We start from the raw sequence: 22,886 nt of genomic DNA, 5'->3' as shown, positions 1-22,886 counted from the left end.
AACATGATAAATCATTTATTTCTCTTTCACATCACCATGGGCTATGGAACATTCACAATAAAACTAGAACTGTTTTAACACAAAATTCTGGAACAGCTTTCTACAAGACATGGGAGTCTTAACAACATTTGTTTTGTTTTTGATCATGATATAACATCAAACTTATACAAACTTCCAGAAACATCCATAACATCAAACTGGCCAAACTGACTCAAAACATGGCCCTCAAATTGGCCAAATGCAGATCTCCGAAGACTCTTAGTATAATGTTTTACAAAAGAAACAGAAATGGTTTTGCCAAACTGGGTTAGATTAAGCTGCTGGGGATTAATCTGATGTCAAACAATGATCATGTTCATAGTCATATTCACCAGGTTGGGTGCAGCCTTTGTAAGTTTGATAGACGTTGTTCAAACAACTATATGTTGGTCTGCTTTTGTTTCACTTTTCCAGTGTATGTAAACCTAACAAGTGGAGGATTACCCTGACAGTGTCTCAGTACCACAGGTCACTAACTGCAATGTGTAGACCTATGTAGAAACTTGGCACCAGACCGAGGAGTCCCTCCTCAAACCCTCCATGGAGTCCCAAGCCCATTCCACAAAGCAATCTTTGCGCTATGACAATCGTAAGCCTATGTTAAAGTAATGGAGTTTCAATCACCTTAATACAAAGATCGCTCTGTGGAAGAGTGCCCAGGTTATGACAAGAGGTATGAACAAACTGCACGGTAACATTCTACAAACAAGACTCCGCTGGAATCACAAATCCAGTGCAGCTCTTACAGCTGATTCACCAGCACCTTGATTTATATTAGTTAGTGATGAGGTGCAAACGACTAGAGTCAATCAGGGACCGGACATTTTATCTTCTGGGGAAGGGGTATGGGAATTTTTTTTCTCAAAAAAATTAAAATAAAATAAAATAAAATAATGAATTGTTCCATACAAAAAAAATGCAAAATAATACTTTGTCCTCAGATTTCACCAACAACAATAAATGTCTATGCTGGAGATGCTGGATGCTCAGAAAAAAAGGTGTTGTGAAAATTCCAAGGCCCCCTAGCAGAATATTAAATGGTGGGTCCCTTAGCTACCACAGAAATACTTGTTGCTGACATTTAATATCACTTGCAGTGAAACCTTGTTAATCTGGACATCGTTCTTTGTGGTATCTGGATTAATAACTTCTAGATACAACCAGACATGGTTCCTTGTGATTTCTGGATTAATATTCCCTGGTAAATCACAGTACGTAGTAATGTCCCTCTATTTCATATAGGTAGGTTTACTGACATTAATCTCCCAGAAGTGGTTTACTGTATCACTGTACATGAATTATATGTCTGTCAAATGCAGTTTCATAATAAGAACATCTAAAGGCATTATTCAGCAATGTTAGTTATTACATTTATTTAATATCTGAACGTAATGTTCAAGGTATGTTTTTTCTCCTAAGTTTCATTCAAAAAACAAATCAATTGTCAATTTTTGGCAAAACATATGGATACACAGAAATATTACGTCAACACTAAAAGTTTTGTCACAACAAGTATTTAAGAAGTGGCAATTATTTGGAGACAAGACTTTGTTCACGATGGATGTGCCTATTTTCATGCTTGAATCAATGAATGACAAACCTCTTCAACCAGAAGATCCAAAGGTTTTGACACTAGCTACGCTGTAAGATCTGCACAAGAGTTGACATTTGTTCAGTCTTAGTTATAAATCTATTATTTCTAACAAACACATATTTAAAATATATTAAAAAACATAGTTTTTCAATAAATGACACAATTTTCCAAATCATAAGTGCATAAAAAAATGTTTTTAAATTTTTCCCCACCTTGTTTCATTTTTCCAAATAAGGTGGTTTATTGACAAACATCATAATGTCAGAGATCATATTGGCATATGGTCTCTGATTAGGAGAACATTAATAGTCTCTTTGGAATGATACAGTAAGTTGAAATAAATATTTGATTAAATTGCTTCACATGTTAATGTTAACCTTATGCATTGCAAAGCCAAATACTGAATGCTGAACAAAGAGCCTATCACCTCGCAACCAGCATACAACAATTCAAACAAAAGCACACGAGTTATTTCAGTTCTTGTCGGTAATGAGTATAATATTCAAACTGAAACTGACACCAAGCTAAACTACATGTTCCCAAGATTAGCACCAGACTATCATCACAAATACATGTGTGCCTCTCTCACAAAAAAATCTTTTAAAACAAAAATAACAAATTAATCTATGAAAACTCTCAATTAGTTTTACAGTGTATACTTATCTCCTGGCCATCAAACCATTTAACAGAATGTCTGCACACACACGTTTCCTGATTTGATATGACTCAATTGATTAAAACTCTCTGAATATATATGCATCATTGTGATAAGGTTTCCCCAAAGTAGCCAAACACAATATGATAGCTTGTTCTTCATGTCAGGATAGGTGATTTGCATTCAAGCCAAACCAGAGTTGATCCCTGAATGCAACACAAGGACTTTCCTGGACCTGGTCCTGGTTCTGGTCATCCCAGTACTAGTCAAATCGATTTTGAATTAACCAATCAAATCATAATGAACTCCTATCTTACTGTTTTCATTGGTTAATGTTCGCACTGAAGCATATGGCATTTCAGTCTTATTACAAAGAATACAATGACTAAGGAACTTAAGATATAAGCAGGCAGTGCTGTAGCAGTGAATATAATTGGCATGCTTATATGATTTGTGTGAGAGAGGGTCTAACACAGATTACAGCAGTATTTTTCAGCCATTTCCCCGAGATAACTCGTCAGCTCTACAGGTTGTACCCATGTGGGACATGAACATGGGTCTTCTATGTGTCAAGCAATTGCACTTCCTACTGAGCTACTTCAATGCCCCGTGTAAGACTCTGTTGTGATGATATATCAGGTAGTAACGGGCCTACATCAGTTCTTGTATTTCAAAGCATGCAGCGATAAACATTCAAAATATTACACTGAAATACTTTGCAAAAATATCACAATATACAGATATATCCTGGAAATAAAAGAAAAATATGTACAAATTAAATATGATAACAAACCGGTAAAACTGACTTACAAAACACAAACTTTTAGCATTTGATAAACAGCGTCGAGCACAGCAACGCGTCAAAATGTTTTTTTTACATACTGACACGTTGGTTTAGATGTTGATTTCACATTCATACAATTTTCAATGTCCCACAACGTGAGGTATACAGCCAGAGGTATCTATAATTAATATACAAAGGCACACATCAATAATCATTATCTGCTACAGCAATTCATCCAGACCAAGTAAGGGAGTTTACATGGTGATTTTATCCTTCTGAAATGTATGAATCGGTACACTGTTTATATTTACTCTGAGAAACAACTTCACACTTTCCTTGAACATGTTCATAACTTCATAGCCTACACAGAACAGATTGAATCAAGAACAAGGTGCTCAATGTTACCCCCAAAATACAAATCTTTAAAAATGGCTGTCATTGAAAATGGAAATATTGATTTATGGCCATATGCATCTGCAAATGCTGCATCCATCAAGAAAATATTGTTACAAATATCATATTACGCATGAAAATATTTGCCAAAATTAGGCCAACTTTCATTGAAGGATTCTGTCCCCAAATGGTAATAACAGATGTTTTTGTAAAGATTATGAAAATCATGGATAACCTTTTGCAATTATTGAAATCTTTCATAATTCACTCACAAAACGTTACTGACTGTGTACTTTGAAACGCCGCCTGTAAAACTCACTCTAGTATCATTTTTCAATGTACTGATATGTGAATATTACTTGGTAACTATCAATATCAATACAGAAATTTCCAATCAATGACGACCCTACTACCGGTAATTGAAAATTTGTAGCTGATGACATACAATGAAAGCCTGGCAGTTCTCACAATAAGCACTCAAGAAATAACAAAAACATCCAGTTAGATATTTATGTACAGTTCTCCCAGATCTTGGATTGGGCAACAAACAGCTAATTACTGCTGTCACTGTTCTGTCTGGAGGAGAAGGTGATTTCTCTTGAATTCATCTTCACAATTGTCAATGAAATAACATAAAGAGTACTTTTCGCAGGAAGATACTGAAGGAAGGCAGTTCTGTCTCTGTGCGGAAGCTTGTTTTTACGCCTCTTAAAGTAATATTCCAGCCATATCACAGCTAGGGGACATCAAGCATCGGCCCACATGTACCCATGGAGGGGTGCGGAGATACAAACCAGCCTGACTAGCCAACACCTTAACCACTAGGTTACCTGACTGTCTCATTAAAAGTCAACCCAAAGAAAGGAAAAATGAAGACGAAGACGTAATGTTCTTGTTTAAACTAACAGTGACTGGGGATGATTTTACACAGCTTTAGCAACAGTGTAATTAAATGGTGGCAGGGCTGAAACCTAACACAGACAAGTACTGGACAGATGCGTCAACAGTGAGTGAATGAATTATTCATATTACACATTCAATCTTAAGATTTTCAATTTTTGAAATCAAATGGAACTTTGTTTTAACTGCAGTTTAATTGTCTGAGATTCAGAAGTTAACCAAAACAATTTCCATAAAAACATTCATTTTCAACATTCCACTTTGATAACATAAAACTGTGAAACTGTATCATTAGAGATAGTGTGGATTTCTAGATGTGAGTTTGAAAAGAATATAAAAAAACAACCTCATATATGACATGTACAACAGTGCCAGACTACAAAAAAAATAAAAATAAACATCATACAAAAGTACTTTGATTTTTTTTATATCAGAAGAAGAAATATCTGAAAACTAAACATATGTAAGTATGGCTCCTCCACCTTGAGTAAAATAAATAACATAAACAAGATCACATCACTTTTATCAGTTTATAGCATTGTTCTTGTCATCTTTGACCTTTGGCGCATTCCAAATTCCACAGGAATTACATTCACCTTTAGGATTAGGCTTGACCTTGAACTGGTTGAGCCTGGAAAAAGAAAGGACTGGTGAAAACAATTGGAAAAATATGAGTAGGCAAATTTTGCTCTTTAAGGGTATGAAAAATTCCAAGGGAATTGTTAAATCAATGTTTGAACCATGTTTTCAGATTATACCTGCTGTTGCTGTTGCTGTTGCTGTTGCTGTTGCTGTCCTTGAATAGGTTGCTGCTGATTCTGTATGGGTTGCTGGGCTTGTTGATCCTGAACAGGTTGCTGACCCTGAACAGGTTGCTGGGCTTGAACTGGTTGCTGGTTCTGAACAGGAACTTGCTGTTGTTGCACAGGAACCTGTCCTTGCTGCTGCTGATTCTGAACTGGAACCTGACCTTGAACTTGCTGTTGTTGATGCTGAACTGGAACCTGACCTTGAACTTGCTGTTGTTGACCCTGATTTGGTACTTGACCTTGCTGTTGTTGAGCCTGTTGCTGGTTCAACTGCTGGCCCATTTGAGGCTGCTGAAGCATTTGCTGTTGTTGCTGAAGATGCAGCTGTTGCTGTTGTTGCTGTTGATGGTGTTGTTGCATCTGGGCATGTTGTTCTGCAAGTTGTTGTTGGACAACCTGCTGCTGGGCAAACTGTTGCTGTTGATGTTGAAGAATTTGTTGTTGCTGTGCAAATTGTTGCTGTTGCTGTTGGAAGTCATGAGCTTGAGGCTGACCTTGATACTGAAGATTCTGACCTTGCTGTGGCATGTGACCAGGAGGAACTTGACCCTGGTTCATCTGCATCACACTTGGGTCAATGTGTTCAGGGGGTTGCTGAAAATTGCATTATAAGATCCATATAAGAAAACATTTTCAGACAGAAATCTATTTTTGTCAATACAAGATACAACCCAACCCTGGGAAAGAAGAGGTTGCAAGTCTTATTAGGCATCTCAAACATGGAAAAAGTCGTTTCGAATAACAAGTCTCTGTAGCTCTCATGAATGTATGGATATTTTCAACAGCACATATAAAATTTGAAATCATGCGAAATCAATATCATAAAGGTCTTTAAAGAATCAAATTTAACAATGAACAACCACACAATTCCTATTTATTCAGTTTTCCTATAATAGTATGTTATTATTTATTGGCGCTGAGAAGACAAGTACAGTCAAGTCCCGTTAATCCGACATGGTTGGTTGCATATGATTATGTCGGATTAACAAGTATGTCGGCATAACAAAATTAAGTAGAATCAACGTTCATGATAGAAAATCAGACAACTACACGATAGATAACGATACAAACACATAATAAAAAAATATAATGTTACTTTGTTAGCGAAATATGTTTCCTAATCATGCAACCTCTAAGGCTCAACACAAAACAACTGTTACGGACTGTATGACTTATTCAAAATACTTTAAAAAGCATAGTCTGGAATGGAAGTCACAAGTTTGAAACTGGTACCGCAAAGCTTAAGAAAGCTGCTTTCTAAGTGGCTAACGTTGACTTCCTGTTAGTCATTCCATTGGTCAGTCATAGTTCGCGAAAGGTTGTTCTGACGTGACCTGTAATGGGATGTCTGTGGCGATAGCAAGAACTTGTATCTGATTTTAATGAGATTGAGGTAATCTAAGCATGTGATTAATCCTGTTTTCTTTATTTAAAGCATTAATTGTTTATTGTTAAGCAAGTTTATCTCTGCAGCCGTTGTAATATGCAACTACCAGCCGACTCGTCTCGCATCAAAACATTGGCTGTGTACTCGCGGGCAGATGACCATGGAGTACGTTGATCACTGTGTCGGATTAACAAAACTGATTAATGAGTGATTTCGGTAATTAGTTGCAAATTAGGTGTGTCAGAGTCAGAGTGCGAGACTGTCGGATTAACGGGTCTAAATAGCACTGATTTAACTGGTTCCCATCATAAGTGTCGGATAAAGCCGATTGTCGGATTAACGAGAGTCGGATTACTGAGACTTGACTGTAGATGTCTCTGAAGCAAAGTTATTAGAGAATGTCACATGAACTCATGGTACTGGTGAATAAAATGTGAACAGACTATGAACCTACATTAACTAATCCAGGCTGAGCATGATGTTCCTCAACAAACTTCTGATATTCGTCATCAGTGAATAGTTGGTCCTCATCAACAGTCTGCAATACCAACAAATAGAAGAGGATCTTTAAACAGAGGACCCACATGGATACTGTCACCAAAGCAGCAGAAATTTATTAATCTCTTATAGATATTCCTCAATATCTCTGCGGGACTGTCTCATTCATTCACATTCTGTGATGCTAACCAATGGTCCATCTATCATGTCTACTAATTATGAGTGAAATGACATACTTCTGGCATCGTCCTAAACTTTTAGTAACTGAATGAGAATGTATTGCCAAATGTGTCTATCTTCCATCCATCAGTCACTTTCATCATCATCGATCATCTATCTTCATCTATGATCATCATCCATCCATTCATCCATCCATCAACAATCTTCTACCATTCATAGCACCTATCCTTCATCAACTCCCTTCCATCATGCATCACAACCCATCCCTCATCCACAATCCATCATCAACTCCCTTCTATCATCCATCACAACCCATCCCTCATCCACAATCCATCATCAACTACCTCATCATCCATCACAATCCATCATCTAACTTCTACCATCAGTCACAACCCATCCTTCAATCTCTATCAACCACCTTCTATCCATCAATCACCTTCCATCAATTACTTTTTTTCATCCATCATCACCTATACTTCCACCAACCACCTTCCATCAACCATATTCCATCAACCATATTCCATCCAGCCAATATCTCCATCCTTCCTCACCTTCCATCCTTCATCCTTCTTGAACTCCTCGTTATCTCCATGAGGTCCGGTGTATTTCAGGAACTCGGCCTGGGAGATCCGAGCATCCTTGTCCTTGTCCATCTCAGTGAAGATATGCTCTCTCATTCTGTTCATCTCCTCAAACCTCTCCATAGGGTCCGTCCCGGGAGTGTTGCCATTGTACACCTTATCCAGCTGAAACAAGGGCACAGCTACAAGTCAGTGCAGGTCAAGAGTGAGTGAGTGAGTTTGGTTTAACCCCGCTTTTAACAATATTCCAGTTATATCGCGGCGTGTCAGCTTAATGTGGGAGGAAAGCCCGAAGTGATGCAGGTCTCAGACATTTACCACTATGGTGAAACCCACGAGCACGGGTATGGTGCTGACAAACCTAGAAACATAATCGGGGCAAACCGGGATTTGAACCCACAATCATAGGTTTCTGGCGTGCCCAAGGGGCGCAACTCCCTTAGACCGCAACATTCACGCTATCATATTCGCAGTATTAACCACCCTCCTCCAAGAAGTGTTCCTTGACAAACTTCTAGACAAATGTGTCGGTAATATTTATAAGCAAACGTATCCCACAAAAGTCTGCAAATTTACATGACAATCCACATTTTCTTGAGGTATATTACACATCATTTTATAGAAAACAACATTGCAGAAAGGGGAAGATAACTGCCTAGGAACTACTAGCTATCAGTGCCATTGACGTTTGAACTGAATTTGTTCACTACCACTCATTCTCTTAAAACAAATTAAACTCGCTGTGTATGGTATTATGCATGCAGCCTAACAGGACATGGTGCCCCTTACTATTGATGCATGATGACAGACTCACATCAGCCAGGTTATACTAATGAGTCAGGCAAGATAGATGGAACACTCAAAGAGAATGACTGGATTATCTCCCTTTGACTACTCATGAGACATCATCCAGACCTTGGCACAAGTCCTATGAAACATTTGCACCCAATTCTCACCTCACTCTGCAGCACTGCCTCAACTTCTTCAATACCCCAGAAACCATCATCTTCAATATCTGCAAGGAAGGGAGCTAACCGTGAACACAACAATACATGAAGGAATATAATTAGAAACAATTGAGTACTTTTTCAGCTAACGTACAGCAGTAGACATGTGTGGATTCATGTCTGGGGTTGCTGCTGATAGTATAAGCATCAATGCCATCAGGGTAGGATTAGTCCTTGAAGGACTTCACAGTCACCAAGATAATTATGCAAAAATTCCATGGCCATCTGGTCATGGCCTGGCCACTGTGGCTAATATTCTCCTGGACATACCGTGTAGCTTGAAGAAAGTCTTAGGATTAAATTCCTGGTCTTCTAGATGGTCCTTCTTCTCCCAGACTTCTTCAAACTGATCCTTGCTTCCCTGTAAACACAAATGATGGCCATACAGCTTATGTTTCATAGCACAGTTAAGGGATGCAACTCTGCACAGCAAATCAACAGCTTTAACCAAATGAGCCACCCTTTCTTTTAACATTGGATATACAGAAACATGTTCTGTTCACAAATACTTGCCCTCAGCACAAAGCAAGATTTCCAGACATTGTTGTCACAAACGTCCATGCATCAAACACGTTATTGTTGAGTCTCATACACAATACTTTTAAATTGTAACTAAGTAGCTTTTTCTTCAAAACATGAGGATATAAATACATTTACTGATTTAGGGTGAAAAAAAAAAGAAGAAAAAAAATGGCTCATGAAACTTATTCATGGGAATAGTGGACATGCACCTGATAATCATTACATTTTAGGATTGGCACCATGTATGGTACCATACTCTTGAGAATGATTGACTAAACCTTGTTTTATGCCTTGAATAGCATTGAAACCTGCAAAACAATGGTTGACAGCGTGAGCAACACTCCACTACAGTGGCATATGACACACAATCAGCCAGGTAATAACTCCAATGTCACATACAGGGGTACTGGAGACCTGTTCTACCAAAGAATACACACCTCCTTTTGCACACACAAATGAATGGCTTAATACCATGCGTATGGTACCGTATGGTAGCGTATGGTAGCGTATGGTAACGTATGGTAGCGTATGGTAACGCATGGTAGCGTATGGTAAAGTATGGTAACATATAACTGACAACACAGTCCTGGACTCTTCCCCAAGACTTACTGGATGGTGCATTTTCGGATGCTCAGCATGCTGTTTCTTGATGTCCTCCAAACGTGTTTCCTCCTTCTTCCTCTCTTCCTCTGACAAGTGATTTAATTTGTCCCTCTTCTCATATTCCTTCTCCATTTCATATTCTTTGAATTCTTCCTTCCTCTGTTCATCCAGCTGCTCAAGGTCAGTTGTAGTCTGTAGGGAGGAATATCATTGTTATCACAAAGATGAGGATTGTTACATACAAGAGGGTACACAATACATCAACAGAGAAACTGTCGTTCTGTGACATGAGTGATCCAAAGGGAAATAGTGCAATGACCAGCTCCCAGACAGAGGTATGAACATTGAGAGAAAGCTCCATTTATCAATGGTTCAGGTGAGCTAACATTGAGATATCAAACAGATTACACACAGCGTATACAGCAACAAACAATTGATTATTATTGTTTCATCTAAATTGCTCATAAATGTAATGATGGTAGTTAAAGAAATATTATTTTTAATATTTTATTTCATTTCAAGCAAAGAGCTCCAGAAATTTGTGTTCATTAACTGTCGATGAAAGTGATTCACACGAAGCATGAATGTTTGGTAGGACTGTGTATAATTGTGTATGTATTTCATCAAGTAAAGAAAGGAACACACATAGCAATTTTCTTTGTAGGTACATGGGGACAAACTGATGTGATTGAGTGAGTGAGTATGGTTTTATGCCGCTTTTAGCATTATTCCAGCAATATCACGGCGGGGGACACCAGAAATAGGCTTCACCCACTGTACCAAAGTAGGGAATCGAACCCTTTAACGCTTTAACCACTAGGCTACCCCACTTCCCCAAAACTGATGTGAGGCAGGGTGCTTGGTATTGTGGCGGGCAGGGAATCTAAAGATTAATTTATAATGGCTAAAATAAATGTTTGGACCTGTGCTAACAACATTAAGAAACTGTTCAGATTTATCATTTCCAAAATGGTTGCCATCCTGGCTCTACAAGTGATCAACAAACCTGAATTGAGTCACTTTGACAATACCATAAGGCATTTAAAGATCATTCACAAAATGGCTGTTCACTTGTTTCAGCAGTGCTTTAAAAGGTGTCAAAGATGTCCAAACAATGTCAAAGCTTACAAAGATGTGAGCCAATCAATTCTGCATCTGAACATGTGAAATGAAAATGTGTGAAACCTATTAACAGCCTCTGCCATTTCTATAGCAACCACACCCTAGATGTCATCAAAATGTCATGGCAAGGGAAGGGATCTTGTTGTCATGGTGAGGAACTATGTACCTGTTTAATGAGTGTCTCCAGATCCTTCATTTCAAATGAGTGAGGATTCTTTACATCAAGATGGGCTGGTACCTCGATACCTCCAACACCTGCCAAACAAACACACAAAACCAACTGATTAATATAAGCAATCACAACATAATCCCTCATTCATGAAATGCATGTATGTTTACAATTCTAACAAAGCCGACAGGTTATATTCTATTACTGAAGTAGAAACAGGATTCATTAGGACTATAGGAGATTCCTACAGTGGAGTCAGTACCATCAAACAGTTACCTGGAAACACCAAAAAAATCAACATGTTGCAGAAAAAAAGGTTATTATCATGATGTTGTTTCTTTGTTGCAATATTCTAGCTAGATGACTGAGGTTTTTGAAACAATCAAGTCTGGACAAGTCAATGCAGTCATTGACATCATGAGTATCAATCTACGCAATTGAGATGAAATTCACCAAGTCCGCAAGTCTGACCACTCAATCCCATAAATACGACAAGCATGGGTTGCTGAAGTCGTATTACTAGCTGAAATGATCTTTCATATTTACAGTGAGTCGTGCTAACACTGTTTTGAGCAATATTTCAGTTATATCAAAAGCCCAAAGTGAAGCAAAATATAATCATTTTCCACATTCAACAGCCTCTGTCAAAAATGTTTGAGCCTACTAGTCCCAACTTTTCCAACTTCAACAATTTTAATAGCTTTTACTGTTACAGGATGGGCAATGGTGAGTTTAAAAGGGAAGTGTAACTAGATTTAGGTTTTGGACCAATGGCATAAGTTGTAGACTCCATTGCTTGAACCCATCCATCTAACTATCATCATGTATGGTGGCCTGTCCATAACCCTCATAACACTATGGACATTGACCTTTGACTTGAATAGATTTTAGCTGTTAGAAGGAAATAAATTACTTTTGACAACAACAAATTGGGGATGACTTTGTTTGTCCTACAATTAGGTGAAATAAAAATACAAGATTAAATACCCACTCTTAATAGAACTGGAGAATAATATATATAATAATCTTTAATCTAACAACAAAAACAATTACCCGGTAATTACCTTTCAGTGTCTCTCGAAGTTTTTCATTTTCTTCCATCACGTACATTTAATTTAGGCCAATTTTTTCGTAAATCAACTAATATATACCGTATTCGACGTAATAAGCGCCCCGCTCCAATAAGCGCCCAGGGCGATATTTGTTAATATATTGGCAAGTGAACAATACCAATTAGCACCCCTTCCAACTGATCAATGTACACAAGACTTATTTATCTGTGTATGATACACACTTGTGTGTTACATGCACCCTTAATTATGGCCAATTTAATTCTGGAAAAATATATCTGTCGTACATAAACATTATCTTTCAACTCTGTTTTTTTCACCAAAATAATATTCTAATAAAAGCCCCCTATTCCTAATTTTGTGAGCGCCCTGGGCGCTTATTACGTCGAATACGGTAATAAAAGGTCAAAAGGGTTCCCAAGGGCTACTTCAGAAACTAAAAGAAAACAAGAACTAACCACAATACAACAATATCATGTTGTCATTTCATCTCTGGCGTGGTGCCATGTGACAACAGATTGTAAATTATGACACAAAATAGAAAATCTACCACAGACAAACATGATCAGAGTCCAACAAATATACTCCTAGCTGATAGTTAGAATGGCACTTTGTTAATAACAGTGATGCTCCGTGACCAATGATACAAATTTCAGCTCTTTTTGTAAATCATTTTTTGCCCATGTTTTATTGGGAGAGTATATCAACCAGCCTGTATCCATATTATCCAATCCGTATCTTAACTGGCATAAAACAGAGGGGGGGAATATCAAAGCTCTCTAATCATGCTGATGCCATGCAATCTTTTGACCGATTGTCATGATCATGATCTTACACAAAAACAACCAACTCATCAAGGTCATAAGAATTGTTATGGAAGAGGTTAGTTAGGGCATACAGGATTTAGGGATGCATTTCATCTACTCAGGTTAATGATACAGTGTTATATACAAAAATTACAATTCAGCTAGTGCACTACAATCTTCAAGAAAACTATCTTGAAAACTAAAATGTGTCAATATATCATATTAAATCCTGGATATACCAGGAACACACACTATATAGTAGGGGAGATAAGAAATTGACATATAGATTTGTAAATAATATTTTTTCTATCATTCTATCATGGCTAGATTAACTATCATCATACGAAACGAAATGGGTGTTAACTTCTAACTTGTATATCTGTTACAGGTTGTTTAGAATTCTTAGCAGTCCTTTACCTTTTACCTGTCATGAAATTAGTCACCTTTTGTCAACATTTTGTCAAAACTTCCTTAAACATGATTACTGAATTGTCATGATTATTATGATTATCATCATTGTTATTTTCAAGTCACTGCTCAAAACTCACATCATGGCAAAATGTTTAGAAAAAGAATAGACTTTCACATTGGCTTACAAAAAATACAGTACTTGATTACTTGACAGTTATACAATGTTCCCTCCGGAATTTTTTTTTTAACTTTACCATGTTTACAAAAATGTATCTGTCATTGAATATTCAAATGAAAGTGTTCTGAATAGCTACTTTCGAATAATTTGCTCAAGAATACATTTTGCAGATATACACTAAAACATTTACGTGAAAGAATTAATATATGCAAGCCTTTCAATTCCAATACATGTAAAAAACATTATCATTTTCTTTACAAAGATGAAAGTACTGACTGTGTGATGCTTATTGCAATATTGAGATACAATACTTATCACTATGACATTACAAGATCACTTCACAGTTTTTCTGGGACATTAAATCCATTTAATTACCTAATGAACACAGTTTATGATATGCAGTCACAACAGGAGTGAGCTATCCAGCCTCCATACAATGTTCTTAAACACAGGTTTAATATGTGTGCTGTTAAAGGTGAAAAAGTGTTGCTTAAAGTGTGTTCGGTGCAAAAATAAACGGATTAGCTAAATGCAATGTGAACATTGTAACGAACACATACAATATTTTTGAAAAATACTTCTAAACAAATTTTAAAATTTCACAATTCTTAGCGACCAAAAACATGGAATCCGGTCCATATTCATAGTCGCTTCTAACCTCTATTCAACTATAGAACACCATGTACATGCTGTACAATAGGCTCCATAATGATCTTTGGAACAGTGAGAATGGCCATTTCTATATCTGGTTATGTTAGGATGCACTTTAACCATACCATTTTCCTTTCTACACAGCCCCCTGTATCGTCCAGCCATAAACTAAGCAAGTCTAGAATTTCCACATCTGAATCTCCCATCTCACTGGGGCTCCTATTACATTTAAATGGAGATGAACCTGTTTGTTTCTATCCATATTATATATGTTCAGAAACTAAGTGTTAGTCTAAGACTCACTCTACACATACCCTACAAACATCCTAACCTGTGTTCTGCTGCTAATTAGATTTTTTTTTATTAGAAGGCATTTTAAAAGTTTCCTTTTCACAAAACCAAAATTGGTTCATTCATGTATAGCTTAAAATTAATCACATTCAAATAGAAATTATGATTAGTTCAGATGTCTTTTTCAAAGTAAATTGTCGCCTTGGAAGCTAAATTTTGGGCAATAACAAATAAGAAAGGATATTCTCACTTCTCTCATATATATTCAATTCAACTGAATAGTCAGGATACAATAGAAGTATTATCATTATATATTTGAAGCATAGTGTTGATGTTATATAGTTTATGGAAACAAAAGTTTCTCAGAAATGTCAAAACCATGTGACAGAGGATGTTTATACAGCCAACCCTACATGAATAACTTAACCACTGAAACTGAATAGGTAGATCTTAACCATGTTAACCATGGAATGTATGATCAAACAAAAACCTACAAGAACAGGATTCTCAACTACATTCATTTTCAAGGTGTAACATATGTACAGTTCCTACATGAACACCATTATTCCAAAGCATTTGTAAGATATTTCATTAAATTATCATTTTTGTTCAAAATACACATGTTAAAATTCACTGTATAAAATTCTGTCACAAAGTCTAAACAGGGATATGACAACTCACTTTGACACCCATGTCTCCAAATGCAACTACCGGTCTATACCTATAAACAACAAAAACTATCCCCAAACTCAACATACAAACTAAAAAAACTAATGTCTGTGAGTTGTCACATCCCTAACTCAACTGAAAGGTGTTCTAGGGAGCAAGGCAGCATACGTTGTGAGCAGGCGACAACTACAGCAGCAGACGGCATTGAGGGAGCAGACGTCAGTGCGGAAAACTGCTCTTTGTCAACAATAATGGCCTACCTCCATGATAGGCTATGTAATGAAGGACTTTCGTACCCTGCATCGACCTCATCTGTAAACGGCGGAGCTCCTGGAGGCGATAGATTTCACGACGCTTAATCTCATCTAGTTTGGTGCGGACTTGATGTCCAACAAGCTCTATGTGTTTTGCCACACTCCCATCCTAGAAGAGACATAGACACATGTACTGCTTGTTTCAAAACATTTATCAGTTATACATGTAATACTCTTAATATTCAGATTCTATGAACTTGATAGGTCACCGAATAACTAAAAATCGGTTTACTTACCTTTATGTCAGATACATTAGACTCTTCCAATTTCTTCCTGAACTCTGGATCTTCCTCCAGTGCCATGACAACTTCACGGAGATAGCGGTCATAAGGTAAATTCGTGCCCTGGAATAAATTGGTCATAAACATCTTAATACTGATGAAACTTGATTTTCAAAGCATTTGATGAAAGAATGAATAATATTGCACTCAACATGCTCAAGTCATTATTCTGTTTTCAATATGTAGACACTAACAATTTTAGTAAAATTAAAATATTTTTTACATTTGTATACTTATCCTGCTTTACTTCATCTGATAAAGATGCATTAAGTAATGCAGGATAAGCTAAAAAATGTATACACAGCCATAACACCATCAGCATGACTTGGGAAGCCCCTAATTGAGTGGGTGAGTGTGTGAGTTGGGTTTAACGCCGCTTTTAACAGTATTCCAGTTATATCACAGCGTGTCAGCTTAATGTGGGAGGAAACCCCGAAGTGATGCAGGTCTTAGACGTTTACCACTTCGGTGAAACCCACGAGCACGGGTATGGTGCTGACAAACCTAGAAACACAATCGGGGCGAACTGGGATTCGAACCCACAATCATAGGTTTCTGGCGTGCCCAAGGGACGCAACTCTGCACAGCGAATCGCGGCGCCTTAGACGATTGGGCCAACCGTGCCCCCTGTAATTGAGTGGGTCCTTGATAAGGTCGAAACCTGAGGTGTCAACTTTTCAAATGAAATGATATGCGAAAACAACCTGTAACAAAGCTACTGGAATAGTGTTTGACTAAATAAGCTTTTGTTGTCATTATTCAGTCTTTTATCACATGATGGATAGTTTTATCAATGAGATTAACCAATCCAATAACTTGGTTTTGTGATCTGATGACTTCACAACTGAGGTCACCAACCTGATCAAAGGCTTGCATAATACAATTGTATTCCTAACATATTTATGATGCGAAAACACACACAGCAATTGATCTCTATTGCCTGACGGATCTTCTTAGAGAATGGACAGCATATAAAATACCAGTCCTGCACCACGACATATAACTAGTCCTCTTGTAGATTACTCAGGCATCTGGTAAGTGTTAGCAGCTGTGTATCAGAGATCTGTTAACCAGTGTTAATTCTAGACTTGCTAAATTGAGGGCTAAATTGACACCAACAACACAGGCCATTGCAAGTGAGTGAGTGAGAAGAGTTGAACAGCACTTTTAGCAATATTCCAGCAATATGCCAGAAATAAGCCAACAATATTCCAACAATATTCAAAGAATATTCAAAGAATATTAAAAAAATGTCAGCAACATGCCAGCAATATTACAACACTGTTCATCAATAACACAGTATGTGGACCCCAGGGAATGTCTTCACACAAAGTACCCCTGTGATCTTCAACATGATAAGTGAGTGCTCTACCGAAAAGGCTACCCTCGTCCCTGGGCTTTTCCAACATTAACCCACACCAATAAATAGTTGTTTTATCTTATTCATTAGGCTTACATGTGACACATTTCTCTGTGTTAATGTCAGACTAAGCCACTCCGGTCCATCAATATACTTAATGAACTCAAAAACTGAATGAGAAAGAAGCAATGGGCAGCTTGACATTATGGATATCTTGGCTCTGCATTTTGTATAATGAGGTCAATCGCAAGAAATAGCCCACTCCCTTAAACTGATAACTGAATCTGATAGGCCCCATTGGCCTATACCTGCGACACTTTGGTAACATGATTCACTTTGTTAAGAATTTGGTGCTGTTTTGGCCAAACTTAGCAGGCTACACATTCCATTTTGTCTGCTACTCCACTTCCATTTGGAAAGGCTAGCAATAAACATGATAATTCAGTCACAACTCACAACTAATCAATTCACAAACAACAGGTAAACATACAGTTACATGATATAGTTATCACACAAAAGAGTGCTAAAAAGTAGGAGTCGTTTTCCCAGCGAAAAAATGGAAGTGAGGTGAGCACTGTGAAGTGACATGAAATGGGGTTTAACTTTAACATCGCGTTCAAGATTTCACTTCTATAGCTTCTATAGAAATGTGCATGTATGTGTATGTGTGTGTTTGGTTGTATGTACTAGTCTGGGCTAATGCCAGGTTTATAGTGTAGCATATTGAAAAAACATGCCACAGTTTAACATGGACCAGTCCTTATTTAAGCCCCTCAATGGCGAGTGCCAGGCAGGATAACAACAAGTACCATCATTTAATGTCTTTTGGTATGACGCGGCCGGGGATCGAGCCACCTCCATGATAGATGCTCTATCTAGCCGTTCATATAATTGACTATTAATGGACGAAGTGTTAGAAACATAAGTACCATATACAATTAGTGGTAAGAGAGATGACACACAAAAATAGAATACACTAACATCTTTAAATTAAAAATAGTAACATGTTCATTAGTAAAAAGATATTAACTCACAATGTACATCAAAATCCTAAAAGTTCTATCAAATGAAAGAAACACCAGCAACCATGGGAACAAACTGAAGGAAATAAATCACATAAAATAATGTAAAATGATGTAGAGGCTTTCAATCTCCTTGCTCCAAAACTATCTAACTCTATAACAGGTTACAATAGTACTTCCCACCAACCAGCACACTGTAGCAAATGTCTCTGACATCCTACCTATCTCCACAACAGCTGCAGGCGACATGGAGCTTTCATACTCTGTGTAAGCATTTGTAAGAAGAAACTTTATTAGTGCTATAAATGTAGTCAGCTTGGGCAGAATTGACTAAAATGCCAACCCTATGTATCAAAACATATTGGGCTATTTGACTCACGATGTGCTATACATGTGTACATTAGTTTACCATGTGGCCCTGTCAAAAGAGGTGGCTGGCATCAACCATGCTGCATTTAACCAGAAAGATTGGTTAATTTAGATTCATTCTTAGTTTTAGTATAATGTAATAAGATTTGGCATTTTATTTTGCAATAAGGTGGTGCTAACATGAGAAGTTATCAGGTTTCAGTGAGTCTCCAATGGATGGTGATTCTTTCTCCCAGACTCACAAAATCTCGGACTCATTGCATAAATATACAGTTGTAATTGGAAGAGCAGCATCACACGTGTGGCTATATCTATAACAAGTAAAATGTATGCAATATTTGCTCATGGAGGAACAGGTTATTTTAAGTTGAGATCCTGGGAAGCTGTTCCCTCATAGAACTGTAGGGGATACCATCTGAGAATCAAATCTGAGTCTTCAGTGTGACTCTGACAAAAGATCACTTTAACCACTGGACTACCTCGGTCCTAGGACTAAATTAGCATTTTTAAGAACTCAACACCAGGTTCAAGGACTGTTTTAAGATACAAAGTTGAAAGTTAATGAATATGTGACTTTTATTAGTAGCCCACAACAATATCATGCTTCACATCAACTGCTTCTTCTATACAGAACAAGATTTTGTGGATCAGATAATCTAAAAATAAAATCAACACTTTTATGTCACTGACCACTTTGTTTTTTGGTTTGTCTGGTGTGTATCGCTGCACTCAGCAATGTTCCAGCTATATGTAAGTAATCATGTCTGGAGCAAACAATCCAGTGATTGACATCATAATTATCGATCTATGCAATTAAGATACGATGACATGCATCAACCAAGTCAGTGAGCCTGACCACCCAATCCCATTAGTCACCTCTTAGAACAAGCATGGGTTGGTGAAGGCCAATTCTAACCCATATCTTATGGGTCCCTTGACCACTGAATAAATCAAATACAATATATGTATTGCCCTGAGTACTATTCAGTATTACTTTTCCAAATGTCAGTGAATGATATTCTCTTAGATCTTAAGGGGAGTCATCGTGTCTTTGAGGCTTCCTACTACAGTTCATTCTTAATCCACTGACCCATGAAAGTATTATGTTTCTATTATTAAACTCATGACTTTGATTTTCCATCTCTTCTGAACACTGAGCACTGCTGAAAAGAAGCAGTCACTTTGCACACATTCAGTTTAGAAGAAGCAGCACTTGCAGTTGAAGGGTTTCATTGACAATGTTAATGTACACAAGAATCCAGTCTTGATAAATCAGCACATCTTCCATTCTCAGAGTGCTAATGTCCACACTAATAACTTCAGTCACACCACTGGAGCCTATGGGCATATATATGTTAATCAATCTGCATCACGCCCAAGGCATCTGCTACATATCAGGAACTTATCACAGAGTATCATCTTCATCTGAAACTGGTTTTCACACGTACTAACCAATTTTGATATGATAAGCATTGTTTCACAGGACACAACATACTGTGTCCTATATGCATAACGCTTCTGAATGGATGCAAATAGTATCCACTGCAAGCTACATTGGATTTAATTCAAACAAGAAAATCCCTTTCGCAAAGAAGTAAATGACATCTTACATAGTTTTATACCTGAGACCCCAAAAAATCATTACCAGTCCCCATTACCCACAAATATATAGACCTAGGTAAATCCCTGGATTATGACATACATAAATGGCTATCTGATTTATGGTAGAATGAAACTGACAAACTAGTTTGCACTTACATACAGAACAGCTGACATCCATCAATAAAAATCAATATAATAACGAGCACGCTTACAAAACAGCTGGTGCACAGCAGAAGGACATTAAAGTAAAGGATACTTGTGTAAAAAAGAAGCAAGGATCATGAAGATGAGGTAATTTGTTAAAAACAGATAATCGACTTATTTTTCTGAATCAGATGACCATGTGTTACAAGCTGTGTAAAGAAACTAGGACAACAGTGCGGAGTTTGAATTATGAATGAAAGACAAGGAATCCTAATCATCAACTTAATGTTAAATTTAAGATATATGGGGTCCTGAGATTTAAATACTATACCAGAAAACCTCAAATAACAAAGAACCACCCCTTAATTCTTAACATGGCTGATGATGACACCTAAACAGATATTCTTAAAAAAAGATGTTTACTATCAAAAGATATTTTGATATTCAAGCTTAGATGTGCACCATAATATTATCAACTGGATAAAGAAACAAAATTCTTGAAATAAGATTTGATAGATCCATAATCAATATAATCTCCATACATAGAATCAATTTCTTAAACTATCAAACATGTTGCCAGTGCTACTGTATATTTTTATGTCCACCTACACTTTCAATTGTAAATTTATAACCTTCTTATCCTGATAATGCAACTAAATGTAACGTTTTTATCGTTTAGGTGTTTTAAAAATCTGAAGCTTTCTCCTGGATACATCATTTTCATTACGTTCACTTGTCAATGAATATTTACATTTTTAACAACATTAATTCTTACATAATGTCTTTCAAAAGAAAAAGAAATAATAAATGAGAAAGAAGAACTAGAATTAACAGAGCTTACTCTGGTAAATGCTGATTTCAACTACAAAACATGCCCTGCGTACTGATGTCAACAATCTGGAAGTGCAATAACTATTCCCAGCTACTGTTGTTGTTTTTTAAATTGAAATAAACACAAATACCATGAAAATATACAACTATTCATGTCTTTCTTAAAGTGAGTTTGCACTTGATTTCATAACAAAATGAGTTTAAAATGTTTAAAAACAGGTCTGAAATGTTCTAATTGAATTCCAACACTTAGTAATGGAAAATGATCCCTCAAAAAGCCAAATAAACAAGAGGTAAGTCACCCTGACAGAGTACTACTGAAACAAAACTTACCTCCTTTTCATCATCTGATCCACCTTCTACAGCCTTGTCATGGGGAGGGGGAGGCCCCTTCTTTTGAGCCACAGGTTTACTATCTGTCATGCCAGCCATGAAGATCACAGCAGCAACTATTGCCACAGACCAATGCATGATTTGTTAATTCCTGCGAAAGAGGGGAAAAGGTATCAAGCTTCCATCAGTTTCAGTAAATAATAAAAATGAAAGGCTGTAAGCTTATCATGCTTATCATTATCATGCTTATCTTTATCATCCTTCTATACATCTTTATCATCCATAAAGTTTACAGTAAATTTAGATCAAACTAAAGTCAGATTGTTGATAATTAATGTCATTGTTCAAACTTAATCATAGTAATGAACATGGTGAATGAAGCTAACAGATATAATCACTTTTGACTGTAATACAGTTATTCAAACTGTATTAAAGTAAAAATGTGTTTATATTCAGATTAATAATCAAAATCATGGGCATTATTAATCATTTTGAATAAAAAGGTAATTATATAACGTTCAGTTAAAGATCAAGGGGAGTATTTTCAACCGTACGTATAAAATACAACATTTGACCAGATGTTTGGAAATCACTGGACTTGTCAAACCGGACCTAACTTACTTTTCATAAAACTTATTGCTATACATACCTATTTTTCTTAACTGGTAAAGCGAAATGGATAAAACATAACAGATATCGATTAAGGAAGAGAAACTATTAGAAGACCTGAAGTGCTTACCTGTGTCTACCAGATGGTATCTTTTCTAAATAATCGCAAGACGCTCTGTCGGCACAGAAGCACCGGAAGTAGTACGTGGTCTGTACACAGGGCTCGGAGTAAAAGTTACCTCTAATGTGATTGGTTGGATTGATAAGTACACGTAATCGTAATCGTAATCACACTGAACGTTACAATCGCCTCGAGTTACATCTATGACGAAATATAATATTGAGGATATAAGCTGTGGTGTTGACACCAAATCAGCACAACTTTGTAATAACATATGCATCGCGTCTACACAATTGGATATGAGTATTACAAAGGAATAACACGAATACCCGATCTAGATCTACACTGAGTGTTTGCAAAACGTAAGAGAAACATTGTTAGTTTTTATGCCCTTTTTATAGGCATATATAACAAGGAGCGAAATAATCAAATAAACAGATTTAATTGTATAACTTATGGTATATATGAAATATGCTGTATTTGTGTATTGTATTTATATTTGGTTTATATATTTATATTTGTATTATATCAGAGACCATAAAATAGATTTATTTATTTTATGGTCTCTGATTATATGTATA

The 22,886-nt window shown here is 36.8% G+C and overlaps 1 protein-coding gene across 4 annotated transcripts; it reads right to left on the bottom strand.

The window, feature by feature from the left end:
- Nucleotides 1–22,423, bottom strand: LOC124141083 (nucleobindin-2-like). 4 transcript variants are annotated; one of them, XM_046508977.2, is made up of 12 exons: nt 22,315–22,423; nt 21,576–21,726; nt 15,870–15,977; nt 15,580–15,742; nt 11,241–11,329; nt 9,959–10,144; nt 9,098–9,188; nt 8,777–8,835; nt 7,791–7,985; nt 7,016–7,099; nt 5,124–5,768; nt 1–4,996 (listed from the first exon to the last, which is right to left on the bottom strand). In XM_046508977.2, exons 2-12 carry the CDS (start codon nt 21,711–21,713, stop codon nt 4,970–4,972), a joined length of 1,785 nt encoding a protein of 594 aa, XP_046364933.1. In that variant the 5' UTR covers nt 21,714–21,726; nt 22,315–22,423; the 3' UTR covers nt 1–4,969. The 4 variants fall into 4 exon arrangements, with proteins under 4 accessions (XP_046364933.1, XP_046364934.1, XP_046364935.1 ...); XM_046508978.2 differs by having other exon boundaries at nt 1–4,999; nt 5,133–5,768; XM_046508979.2 differs by having other exon boundaries at nt 1–4,999; nt 5,139–5,768.
- Between the last annotated feature and the right edge of the window lie 463 nt (nt 22,424–22,886).

This window comes from Haliotis rufescens, unplaced genomic scaffold (assembly GCF_023055435.1).
Source record: "Haliotis rufescens isolate VD_foot unplaced genomic scaffold, xgHalRufe1.0.p SCAF_6, whole genome shotgun sequence".
In the NCBI taxonomy this organism is placed as follows: Eukaryota; Metazoa; Mollusca; class Gastropoda; order Lepetellida; family Haliotidae; genus Haliotis; species Haliotis rufescens.
The sequence above is the reverse complement of the archived record's forward strand: the minus strand, read 5'-3'. Positions and strand labels throughout refer to the sequence as shown.